Here is a 13,174-nt window from a genome sequence, read left to right on the forward strand (position 1 = left end):
CTCTAGATAAGCGATCCCGTCCTTTGCCAATGATCGCGCACCCGTCGTAAACAGGGGTGCAGGTGTCGTAATTACACTTTTTGCAATGTTTTGCAAGGTTCCCGGTGATAGCTACCCTGCTCATAATATTGTGGTGTTCTTGTAGCCTGGTGTTTATACATCTCCCCGTTTGGCCTATGTATTTCTTTCCGCAAGACAGGGGAACTGAATATACAACACCTGTGGCGCATGAAACGTGGGGATTGCCATGCGTCTGCCCACAGCCACGAGGAACTCTACTACTGTTAACTCTCTTGCAGAGTGAGGAGAACTTATGGGGTGCCGAAAACACCACGTCCTTAGCGCTGTTTCGACACCATGCAATACCAACTAGCCCGTCAACTCGCTCTCATAAATCGTTCCTCTAATGCTCCCGCAGATCTTCCACGTGTGCACCGTGGTGGCGTGTGCCGAGGACCTGTTTCCCTCTCTGCGCACCAACATGAACCAGACGGTGTTCTTCGTGTGCATCGGCATGTTCATCTCGGGTTTCCCCACGGTGACGCAGGCAGGCGCCTACATCTTGCTGCTCTTGCGGGAGCACACTGTGAACCGTATCATAGCGCACTTCATTCCGCTCGTCGAGATCTGCACCGTCATCTGGATATACGGTGCGTCTGCACGGGTGTGCACGGGTGTGTGCGCCGTTGTAGCGATGGTTGCTGCGCTCTACAGCTCAACACTAAGTAGCGCTGCTCTGCTTGTACAGCCGAGTCTGTACGAGCTATTTTGGCTTCCGGCGTGTCTTGCAACTACACCCAGTGTGGTTCCGAGCCGTAGCAGCTAGTTAATAGCGAGTAATTATAGCCATCTAACGTGCTTACCTGAAAATATAGAACAATCGACAGTTAACAAGGCTGGTAAGGTCGCGTTTACACGAGTTAAATTAATATCTATAGAGCCACATGTCTAAAAGACGAACATAGCGCAGTGCGTACAATTTAACGCATAAAAGAAGCAGTTCTGCTGGGGGACACCTTAAAGGGAGGCTGTAGATCAATTTGGGCAAGAATAGGTCACTGACAGTGCACATCCCTATTATGCATTTCGCCTCCACCGAAATGCGCGCGATGCTGCCTGAACTGGATTACCCCATCTCATGGCTCAGCAGGCTGCCACTGTAGCTGGAAAACCACGCGGCGGCTATCCTGAAATGTTGAACTCGCCTTTAGTCAACTGTCGTGAGTAAAATAGGTCAGCATGAACTAAACTACGTCGAAAATCCAGGCCTTTGACGAGTGCGATCTGAAAGACAGCGATGGTTCAAAAGGACAAAACATGCCTGCGGTCAGAAACGGTCGCCCCATTACGACGGTCACGGCACTAGGAGCGGCAGTACCTTCGCGGTTAAGCTCGTTGGAAACCCTCCCGGAATGCTTCCTTCTTCTACCAACGGCGCATAAAACGACGCTTAATGAACCCAAAGAGTGCCATGCGATAGCATAAAAAATCCCTAACGTACACGTGCTCTTCACTTTACTTCAGCATACACCACGGTTTAAGAATATAGTCGTGTGCTGACACCACTGAAACTGCCTCGGCGCCGCGGCCATATTTTGTTCGCTGCTGCTTGCGCTTCTCTGGAGTGCTGACAGATGGCGCCACACGATGGGGGCTTTCTGTATATGTATTTAATACCTATACAGAAAGAGCGTTGACTCACAGTGGCGGAAAAAAACTAGAAAGCTAACCAGTAAGTTTGCCAGACACGAGGAAGGAGAAAGAAAGAGCATTAAACGACAGGTCAAAAACGTGGAAGGTAAAAATTTGACAAGGTTGAGGACTGGGCGAGTTGGTAAGTAATCATTTTAAACCAGCCAGAAGACGCGACACAAAGGAAGAAGCAAACAAGACGAGGCTGGACTAACAACTGAATTTTTTTGAAAGGAAGAAAACAACGAAGACTCGCACTGAGATGCGCGCGCACATAAGCCGTATCAGTGAAAGGGCACACAAAAAAATTTTTCAATGTCAGGGTCTTACTAACAAGTTATCTAAAAAGGCAAATTCTTTAGCGTGAAGGTTCACCGACGGCTTAGCCACACACGTGTCCTTATCCTTAGCAATGTAGAAGGCTTCAACTATCTCGCGACAGATTTGTTTTTCATTTCTATAAACTACAGTAGTGTCGCTGAAGTCAGGCGTGCAAAGAGACAGATCATCGTCCGATTTGCATTCTCGAGATTGCACGTGCAACGCCAGATTAGAGTTCGCCTTTCCACCCAGAGAGTTAGAATGCTCCTTCAGGCGCACATTTAGACATCTGCCCGTCTGCCCGTAGTAGCATCGACCACAAGGCAGCGGAACGCGATACACCACATTCTTTCTGCAAGGGGTGAGCCGTGTCTTACGTGACACTGTGCATCGGGAACGATCACTTGATGTTTTATCAAGCCTCCTTTTTACGCTGGCGCACAAGCCTCCTATCTTGTTTCTAGCTGTGAAGACAACGCCAACGTCATACTTCGCCGCAAGTTTCTTGAGTCGGTGTGAAACACCATGGAGGTAGGGAAGGGCGGCCACCTTTTTTCGCCGCACCTCCACGTCAGCATCTTCCGGCCCCGTGTTGCTCTTTCTCAAGCGAGTCAAAACACGTTCAGACAAGGGGGCAAGGTGGGCAGTTGGAAACCCAGCTGCCATTAACTTTGAAACCTGCTGCGAGAATGAGTCCTCAACGCGGTGATGGCAAGACTTACGTAAAGCGGACTTGATGCATGCGACTGCCAAGCCATCCTTTACCAACCTCGAGTGGTCAGACTGATAGCTAAGCAGAGGCTTCCCTGACCTGGGGCTGTAGCCCCAACACACGTGATCGTCCCCAAAGCACAGGTCTAAATCAAGAAACTGCAAATGGTTATCTTTAGAAAATTCAGACGTAAAAGACAGGCCCTGACCGCCCTCCTTGAACATTCCTAGAACATCTTGTGCCAACCTATCAGAGTCATCCTTGCCTAAGAAAATCAAGTAGTCATTAACGTAGCGAAACGCTACTACGCCGATGGCTTCCAAACCAGGCTGTAAAGCAGTGTCAACTTTGGAAAGAAAAATGTCGCTGAGCAAAGGTGCGACCTGGGACCCTATGCAAACGCCTGACCTCTGGACGTACATGCTGTCTTGCCAACAGACAAACGTGGAGTTGAGGTAAAAAGACAACAGCTCCATGAAGCTAGCCACCGATACTCCGCACGCATCAATGAAATCCTGTTCATCATTATCCACCGTGATGCAATCTTGCACACACCTTAGAAGTCTGTCCTGTGGCAATGAATAGTAAAGGTCCTCCACATCGATGCTCATTGCTGAGCACGTGCCCGGGTTCTTGTCCATAAGAAACTGGATCACAGTAGAAGAACTTGGAATCAAAAACGGATCCTGAACTTTCAGCGTCTTCAGGTGCCTCTGCAGGAACCCGGAAATCCCGTACTGCCAGGTGCGACGTTCTGAAACAATAGTCCTGAACGGAATGTCCACCTTGTGCCTCTTCGCCGTGAAGAAAACGTCCCAATGGGCTTCTGAGGCCGCCTTCACCCTTGAACTCAATGACCTCAGATTGTGATCATCAAGCCATGCAATGGCCTTCTTCCTGTAAAGGTAGAAGGTTAAAGCAAAGCCATCATCTTACAGGAAGAAGGCTATTGCATGGCTTGATGATCACAATCTGAGGTCATTGAGTTCAAGGGTGAAGGCGGCCTCAGAAGCCCATTTGGACGTTTTCTTCACGGCGAAGAGGCACAAGGTGGACATTCCGTTCAGGACTATTGTTTCAGAACGTCGCACCTGGCAGTACGGGATTTCCGGGTTCCTGCAGAGGCACCTGAAGACGCTGAAAGTTCAGGATCCGTTTTTGATTCCAAGTTCTTCTACTGTGATCCAGTTTCTTATGGACAAGAACCCGGGCACGTGCTCAGCAATGAGCATCGATGTGGAGGACCTTTACTATTCATTGCCACAGGACAGACTTCTAAGGTGTGTGCAAGATTGCATCACGGTGGATAATGATGAACAGGATTTCATTGATGCGTGCGGAGTATCGGTGGCTAGCTTCATGGAGCTGTTGTCTTTTTACCTCAACTCCACGTTTGTCTGTTGGCAAGACAGCATGTACGTCCAGAGGTCAGGCGTTTGCATAGGGTCCCAGGTCGCACCTTTGCTCAGCGACATTTTTCTTTACAAAGTTGACACTGCTTTACAGCCTGGTTTGGAAGCCATCGGCGTAGTAGCGTTTCGCTACGTTGATGACTACTTGATTTTCTTAGGCAAGGATGACTCTGATAGGTTGGCACAAGATGTTCTAGGAATGTTCAAGGAGGGCGGTCAGGGCCTGTCTTTTACGTCTGAATTTCCTAAAGATAACCATTTGCAGTTTCTTGATTTAGACCTGTGCTTTGGGGACGATCACGTGTGTTGGGGCTACAGCCCCAGGTCAGGGAAGCCTCTGCTTAGCTATCAGTCTGACCACTCGAGGTTGGTAAAGGATGGCTTGGCAGTCGCATGCATCAAGTCCGCGTGACGTAAGTCTTGCCATCACCGCGTTGAGGACTCATTCTCGCAGCAGGTTTCAAAGTTAATGGCAGCTGGGTTTCCAACTGCCCACCTTGCCCCCTTGTCTGAACGTGTTTTGACTCGCTTGAGAAAGAGCAACACGGGGCCGGAAGATGCTGACGTGGAGGTGCGGCGAAAAAAGGTGGCCGCCCTTCCCTACCTCCATGGTGTTTCACACCGACTCAAGAAACTTGCGGCGAAGTATGACGTTGGCGTTGTCTTCACAGCTAGAAACAAGATAGGAGGCTTGTGCGCCAGCGTAAAAAGGAGGCTTGATAAAACATCAAGTGATCGTTCCCGATGCACAGTGTCACATAAGACACGGCTCACCCCTTGCAGAAAGAATGTGGTGTATCGCGTTCCGCTGCCTTGTGGTCGATGCTACTACGGGCAGACGGGCAGATGTCTAAATGTGCGCCTGACGGAGCATTCTAACTATCTGGGTGGAAAGGCGAACTCTAATCTGGCGTTGCACGTGCAATCTCGAGAATGCAAATCGGACGATGATCTGTCTCTTTGCACGCCTGACTTCAGCGACACTACTGTAGTTTATAGAAATGAAAAACAAATCTGTCGCGAGATAGTTGAAGCCTTCTACATTGCTAAGGATAAGGACACGTGTGTGGCTAAGCCGTCGGTGAACCTTCACGCTAAGGAATTTGCCTTTTTAGATAACTTGTTAGTAAGACCCTGACATTGAAAAATTTTTTTGCGTGCCCTTTCACTGATACGGCTTATGTGCGCGCGCATCTCAGTGCGAGTCTTCGTTGTTTCCTTCCTTTCAATAAAACTTCAGTTGTTAGTCCAGCCTCGTCTTGTTTGCTTCTTTCTTTGTGTCGCTTCTTCTGGCTGATTTAAAATGATGGTAAAAATTTGATAGATTCAATGGAAAAGAAACTTAGTGTAGTGCTAAATCGATAGTGGAAAAGGCAGGTCAGGAAGGAAACGTTTTATGAAAACCCAAGAGGCCGTGGCCTCCTCTTTGAAGGTAGGTCAGGGTGTCCTAGAAAGCGCAGCTACAAAACGAAATTTAACGAAGAAGATGACACATGTGCTATGTGTGGTAAATCTGTAGGAACAATAGAAAACTTCCAATTAAATTGTGATGGTATTCATCCCGATGTCGATGCAAGCCCAGTCACTCTTCCTGAGGCCCCACGGTTTAGAGATAGCATTAGTTATGTAAATAAATATGCAGTGGAAATTAGTAATAAGCGATTGTAAGATTGGTGGCTCAAAATCAGAGAGGCGACTTCAGTTTAAAAGTGTAGGAAGACGTATTTTAAACAAAATGGCGAATTTTTTTCACAACTTACAGCGCAGTTAAACAAAAATAAAGGAAAACACTGAGCGTGATGGTAACTACCATCACCCCGTTTCAAAGGGGACGCTCCTACCTTCCATCCATCCAACCATCCATCCATTGTTTGGTCGCGGGGCTACGGCGGTCGTAATTCAGGTGTTGCGCGATATAGTTTGGTGCCGCGGCGTGCCGAGGCTTTAAGTGCGGCAAGGAACAGAAGGATTGAAACAGCTGTGCTTCTTGTTTTCTTCCTAGGTCTGCACGAATGGGTAGAACGGCAGCTAGGACGCCGCCCTCAATCCTTTCGAGCTCTTTGCCGAAGTGCGTTCACTGCACCGTCTTTTTCGTTCATCCGCAAGAATGATGAGGTGTAGTTAACTATATCGACTCTTAAAGATCGGCCCCATCGCGCGTGTTCCCACATTTTTGGCCAAAGCGCCTACGCGTACAATCAGACTTTGCATGAGAAGCGTAATACGCCGAAGCTGTCAGGGTGATGTTTGTCGTGTAAAGAACATCGTTTACTTTGGCCAGCTGGTGTTCTTTAATAATAATATTTAGTTTTTGGGGAAGGAAAATGGCGCAGTATCTGTCTCCTATACCGACGGACACCTGAAGCGCGCCGTAAGGAAAGGGATAAAGGAGGGATTGAAAAAAGAAAGGAAGAAAGAGGTGCCGTAGTGGAGGGCTCCGGAATAATTTCGCTCACCTGGGGATCTTTAACGTGCGCTGATATCGCACAGCACAAGGGCTCGTTAGCGTTTTGCCTCCATAAAAACGCAGCCGCCGCGGCCAGGTTCAAATCCGCGAACTCTGGATCAGTAGCCGCGAGCGCCCTAACCACTGAGCCACCGCGGCGGGTGGTTCTTAAATGGCCAGAGAAACTTTAAGGGCGTTTCCGCATTTCGTCTGCATCAGAACGAATGCCTCCGTGGCCAGGAATAGAGCCCGCGCTCTTGCGCTGCATTACGGAACGCCTCCGCCACTGTAGGAACGTAGGCAGGGACCGAAAGGAAACCAATTGCGCATTTTCAACGTGTTAAGGGGTAGGGTAGTGCACTTTTAACTATGCGTCGCGAAATGGTTAGTGGAAACAGCTCTGCCGTTCCTCCTGCCTAACTCTCTTACACCGAGAGCGACGACACTCAGCTGTTGTCTCCCTCAATGAAAGACCGGCGTGCACGCGCAGAGCAAAATTACTTACACCACTCTAAACTGGGATTGGCAGTAAGTCAGTTCATAATAATTGCAGTTGGCAGGGTAAAACGACTTGTTGCCCTCAATCAATCTTTCCCAGAGCGTTATTCGCGATACTGCGGGCGGCTTGATGGTTAGTTGGCGCCGAAGTTATAATTAATTGGGCCAACCTGCCCACCACTGCACTCTCCGCAATTTCGAAGGGGGACAAGCGACGAACTTCGCCCCGCGTGCGAAAGATGAGGTTCGACTGCTGACCGGCAATAGGGGCCACGCCTGATTAGCCGTTGAATGGAGGCATGAGGCGTATGCTAGTTTCGTAACAGATCAAAGTAAATTGGGCAAGAAACAACAACAAATTGCTACGCAAACGTGCGCAAGAAGGTAGCGCCGTACTCTGACTCGACGCAAATAACACAAGCACAAAATGAATACGCGAACACTAAAATGAACAAAAAGAACGAAACAACAGGGTGAACACTATAAAACAATGCTACAGGAAAGAGATACAATACAAAAGATTAGAACGAGAAACACTGAAGAAACAAGAAAAAAAAGAGATGAGTTCAAGTGAGTGGAGAGAAAAGGTGGCTTAGTTAGGGAGTGGCCAGGTCCGGTTGCAGTGAGCGCGTGCTGCGGTTGCTCGTCGCGGGCTGATGGGGGATTGCGTATACGGGTGGACTTGGGCCTCGCGTCTTCGGGGCCGACGTCGCCGCGCTCTACGCGTCAGACCACCGCCTAGGCCTCACTTGCCGACCACTTCCCTGGCTGACCTCACTGACGACCGCACGCACCAAAATCTCCAGACCAACTGCCAGCTAGCGGCGTTCCCGCCGCCAGTTATCGTGGGAAACAAACAACACAGGTGTATACGAAGGTCCCGAAGGGTGCCGGGCATTCAACCCGCCTCTCCCCGCTACCATCACGAGCAAGCGCTTGCTACCTGCACGGCGACAATACTAATAGGGGTCGGAAAGGCGCTCCAGCGTCGCGATAAGTCAACCATCCACACTAGGGAGGGGGGGGGGGGGGGGAGGGGGGGGGGGGGACTCGTATCCACCGCGACGCGCCATGTTTCTGAAAAACAGCGGCGGCTTGGCTACCGACTGCCGCAAAAGTGAAAGAAGCGCGGGGCAAGCACGAATTTCGTGACATAACCCCCCACGAAAAAGAATTATATTCTCAAAAGCATTGACACACAAAACACACAAATCTCGTGCACGTACAAACCGTCTTGCCGGACAAGACGAACGCAGAAGGAGGTACGCGCGCTTCACTGCCACGAGCGCGCACCACCAGTTTTCCATAATTGCTAGCAGGACCACGTATTGACACAGCGCCTCACGCCGCGCCCTGTCACACTTCACGCAGTCATGTCCCAGTCAATAAAAACGGGTCGCGACTGCACCTTCAGTCCAAACAGTTCAACACCGACACGCGGCAAACGCAAACATCTTGCGCTCCATAACATGTCAAAACAGTAAATATAAGGAAAAGAAAAGGAATGGATACTTAGGAGGAGAAGAGCTTGCGTAGCTCGTGATTGTCCAGGTGCTGGCAAGATAATCAGTGCCGGCCTCGTGTCTTCCTTTACTACATCATTGATGGGGACTTCACCTTGCTTTTTGGTGCGGGACTTTCCGCAAAGCAACTTCCTCCCTCCTACCTCGATACTTAGGCCGTAGGCGCGAGAAGCTATCCATCTTCGGACCAACGTCTGAACCGAGTGTGATAGCGCCCTTGGCTCTGCCTTGCACTTTTCACTAGCGGGTGGGACTCATGCTTATCGGCTTATGGCTACTGAAAAGCACCGCGGTTGTTTCTAGATCTCCTCGATGCGCCGCACGGAGGACGTGTCTGCCGAACAGGGCTTGGGTGCCTAGGTTGCTTCTGTCGAGCGACACATAGTCTCGGTGCTGCAACCTATAGCTGCTCGCGGAAATAATCCACTTGGCGGGTACCGACGTTCTGAGCGTCATTTGCCGCTTGTGCTGCTGGCTTTGTTGAGGCGATCATCTCGCAGCAACGAGCTCACCCTACCCGCACGCATGCCTGTACCCTCATATGCACTGCTTGCTCCATGCAAAACAGTTCCTCCGTAAAAGCGACCGACTCCGCATCGGCTGCTCGCAGCGGTTCTAGCCGCGCGGGAATTGCGGCATCACCATGATCTGCTGGTTTCCCTATGTAGCACATCAGTGCTCCGTTCTCCCGGTCTGGCTCTTCGGCAGACATGTCTGAGCAACGCTCCACAATTCCGCTATCATAGGTGTCAAGCCTGTTGACCTGAGCCATCCCCGAGCTGTCCTCTACCCGCCTCCCCCGCTACCATCACGAGCAAGCGCTTGCTACCTACACGGCGACAATACTAATAGAGGGCGGAAAGGCTTCGCAGCGTCGCGATAAGTCAACCATCCCCACAAGGGGGGGGGGGGGGGGCGGCAAAGTCGTCGCCGCCACGACGCGATATGTATCTGAAAAACAGCGACGCCTTGGCTACCGCTGCCGCAAAAGTAAAAGAAGCACAGGGCAGTCATGAATTTTGCGGCAGCATTTGTTTGTTCATTTGGTTGCTCAAGGGTCTCACGTTGACACATTACTTATTGGCTTGGGGGGGGGGGGGTATAAGGGAAAAATTCAGTAAAAATCACGATGAGTTGTTATCGATGAGCCGCGTTATCGATGAGCCGTGGTTTCGTGATAGAGCACCCGCCTCGGCTACGGGAGGTGGTGGGTACGACTCCCGCCGCCGGCCGGTTACCCACCGGTTTCCTCAAAATGGGTACAAGCCATTCCCCGCCTGGTGCTCGGCTTCTCAGGGTGCATGGCTTGGAAAAGGAGCCCGCGCCTTCAAATCCCAACACTGTGTGAGGCCGAGTTCAAGGCATCCTGGAGGGTGCTACAAATTATTCTGCTGTATAAACGTTACCGGCATGTCTTCTACCTTTCCTAACACCATGTTTTGTGGCACCAGAATGTACAGCTGATGGAAAGTGGCCACGAGATCGCCGACCGAGTTTAATTGCTCCGCTGCCATGGCATGTATACAGGGAACTCAGAGCACCTAGAATATTAAGTACCCGTACCAGTGCAGAAGAGAACAAACCTTAGCATCACGAATGGCAATGATGACGGAGTATGCACTTGAGGAGGCAACTACAACAATTCATGATGTAAGGAGGGCATGTTCCCTGATCATCTGACATGCATGATGTACTCCAGCCACCTGTGCGCAGTTTCTTTTGCGGGCTCCATAATGGATCGGCGTCGCTTTGTTTTTCAAAGGCGCTCCCTGAGGGAAGCTACACAGCAGCTGGTGCGGACCGCTTGCTTCGCTGCTTTGCACACGTGGCTGCTGGCTTTCGTTTTCTGGGAGCCGTTTTCAACTTGTTCGTTTTGTCAGATATATCGGACATCCGGGAAAAATACTGCTCACAGCATTCGCCAACAGCACCGGTCTCTTGGGTGCATTTGTCGCGCTAATCGGTATGAAGATGGCACGATGAAGGGAATGATTGATTTTCTGGCTGAAGTGCTACAACGTCTGATGGCGTGGAGCCGAACGGCGCGTGACGCCGGCACGAGGAGCGAGCTCAATTCCACCGCACTTCGGCGGCTGGCGCTGCTCGTGCACGTAAGGTCGCTGCTGCTGCTACAGTAGCCCCCCCCCCCCCCCCCCCCCCCCCCCCCCGCTATTGAAGGAGTCCGGTGAAGCTGGGAGCCGGAATGATACTTTTCGCTTTTGAGGAGTGGCAGGGGAAGATGGCGGAGGAGGGCAGCCGGCCGGTTGGGGCAGAGAAAGCACACATGAAGGTCCAGTGGGTGGGGCGTCCTCTTTGAAGGCTGGCTTCAAGCGGTCGATTGAAATGGTGTCACTGCGCCCATGAATGTGGACGACGAAGGAATTAGGTGTACTTTCGAGTACACGGAAGGGTCCGTCGTAGGGGCGCTGAAGCGGCTTACGTACAGAGTCTCGGCGAACAAAGACGTGCGTGCAAGTCGCGAGTTCGGATGGAACATGTTTTGATGGTCGAGACTAGCGTCAGAGATGTGGCGCTCTGAGATGGCGGCAAAAATAACGGAGCTGAGTCCCGTAATCGGTAGGGTCGGGACTTGTAGACGAATTGGTAGGTTCGAGAAATTCAACAGGAATACGCAGGGGTGAGCCGAAGACAACTTCTGCGGGAGTGCAACGAAGATCTCTTTTCAGTGTAGCACGGAGACTGAGCAGAACCAGTGGTAGTGGGGCAGTCCAGTGTTTGGTGTCGAGTTGGCCTTGAGGGATGTTTTTAGCGAACGATGGAAGCGTTCGATCATACCATTGGCGATGGAATGGTAAGCAGTAGTTCTAATTCGGGAAGTTACAAGTAAAGTCATAAGATTATTAAAAAGTGAAGATTCAAGCTGGGCACCACGGTCAGTGTTGACGGTCGAGAGAACCCTGTACCGGGAGACCAAGCCGGCGACGAAGGTTCTCGCGATGGTGTCGCTGGTGGCGTCAGGCAGGAAAGAAGGAAAACGTTTATTGGGCTCTAGAGAGTAGCTGAGCAATTTAGCGGAGTCAGGTGTGTCGTCCGTCTTCTTAGCAATGGTCGTCTGCCCCTAGTCCAGGGCTCCGCTGTATGCCGCTGCGAGCTGTGCTCGCCGGATCAGCCCAAGTTGGACGTCCTGACAGTCGCTGGAGAGCATTCCTTCCCATTGCTCCGCACTCAGGTTTGGTATTTTTGGTGTCAGCTCAATTTTCTGGCAGGCCCACGTTATGTGATAGAGTGTGGGTGTTTCATGGCACCATGGGCATTTGTCTGTGTATTGTATGGGTTGTATTTTGTCGAGTGTATTTAGATTCGGGTATGAGCCCGTCTGTAGCAGCCTCCAGGCGACGGCGTCTTCCCTGGAGAGAGATTTATGTGGTGGGGGTACCGTTTTCTGCAGCCCTTGTAGTGGTTTATGATTGCCGAGTAATCTCTAGGGACAGGTTCGGCTTCCTCGAGGTGGCTTGTGGGGGGAGCTCGGTAAAAAGTGTACCCTCGAGCTACCCTGTCGACCGCTTGGTTGCCTTCCACTCCCGCGTGTCCCGGCGTCCATACTATCGTTTGTTTTATTGGTTCTTTTTCTGTGCTTTGTTTGGGTTGGTCCCCAGAGCCGAGTATGCGGAGCGCTCTGTGACCTATTCTGCCTAACATGAAGTTTCGGCATGCCGTTTGAGAGTCGGTTAGTATTGTTAAGGATCGCTTAGTCCGGTAGCCCTCCGCTGCCGCTAGAGCGACGGCCACTTCTTCAGCCTCGACTACCGTGCAGTCCCGTAGCGACGCGCTGATGATTTCCCGCATGTCCGAGTTTATCACAGCTGCTACCGCGTTGGGGTTGTTTGGTCCAGTCCTGGGGTATGTGGATGCGTCCACATACACCCTTGTTGTCTGGCGGGCTAGTGATTTTTGGATGTACTCGGCTCTCGCCTTTCTGCGTTCTTCGTGTAGGTTGGGGTCCATGTTCATGGGGATGGGGGTCACTCTAACTGTGTCCCGTATGCCGTCTGGGATAGTCGCGGTTCGCTGGATTTCTTGTATTTGTTCGTTGCATCCCAAATTCTGCAGAAGCTCCCTGCCAGACGGAGTCTGCTGTAGTCTCTGCAACTGGGCGACATGTTATGCCTCTCTCAGTTCTTCAAAGTTGTTGTGAAGTCCTAGTGCTAAAAGCTTTCTATGTGGATGTGCACTGCGGTAAATGGAGTGCTGTTTTGTATGCTTTGCCTGTAATCGCATCGATCTGTTGGATTTCGCTTTTGATTGGGTTGTAGTATGAAAGACTGTAGGTGACTCGGCTGATCACCAGGCTCCTGACCAGCTTTAGCGTGTCTTCTTCTCGCATGCCCGAGCGTTTATGGGAGACGCGCGTGATCATGCGGGCAACTTGTAGGGTGGAAGCTTTGAGTAGAGCTAGTGCATGTGTACACCGTTGGTTTGATTGTATCCACATGCCTAAAATTCTTATGAGTGTTTTCTCTGGTATGGGTTTCCCCTCTAGGTAGACGTTGAGCCTAAGCTCGTCGCTGTTCGGGACTGTGCGGTTTTGTTTCCCCTTCCAGACTCGGAG

At 51.0% G+C, this 13,174-nt stretch overlaps 1 protein-coding gene across 1 annotated transcript in view; it reads left to right on the plus strand.

The window, feature by feature from the left end:
• The first annotated feature begins 451 nt into the window (after positions 1-451).
• Positions 452-13,174, plus strand: part of LOC144119402 (sodium- and chloride-dependent glycine transporter 2-like) — a 176,822-nt gene continuing 164,099 nt past the window's right edge. Inside the window, exon 1 of the mRNA XM_077652027.1 lies at positions 452-650. Coding sequence (XP_077508153.1) covers positions 482-650 — 169 coding nt within the window. The 5' untranslated portion in view covers positions 452-481. The remainder of the gene's footprint in view (positions 651-13,174) is intronic.

The sequence above is a fragment of the Amblyomma americanum genome, chromosome 2 (genome assembly GCF_052857255.1).
Source record: "Amblyomma americanum isolate KBUSLIRL-KWMA chromosome 2, ASM5285725v1, whole genome shotgun sequence".
NCBI lineage: Eukaryota > Metazoa > Arthropoda > Arachnida > Ixodida > Ixodidae > Amblyomma > Amblyomma americanum.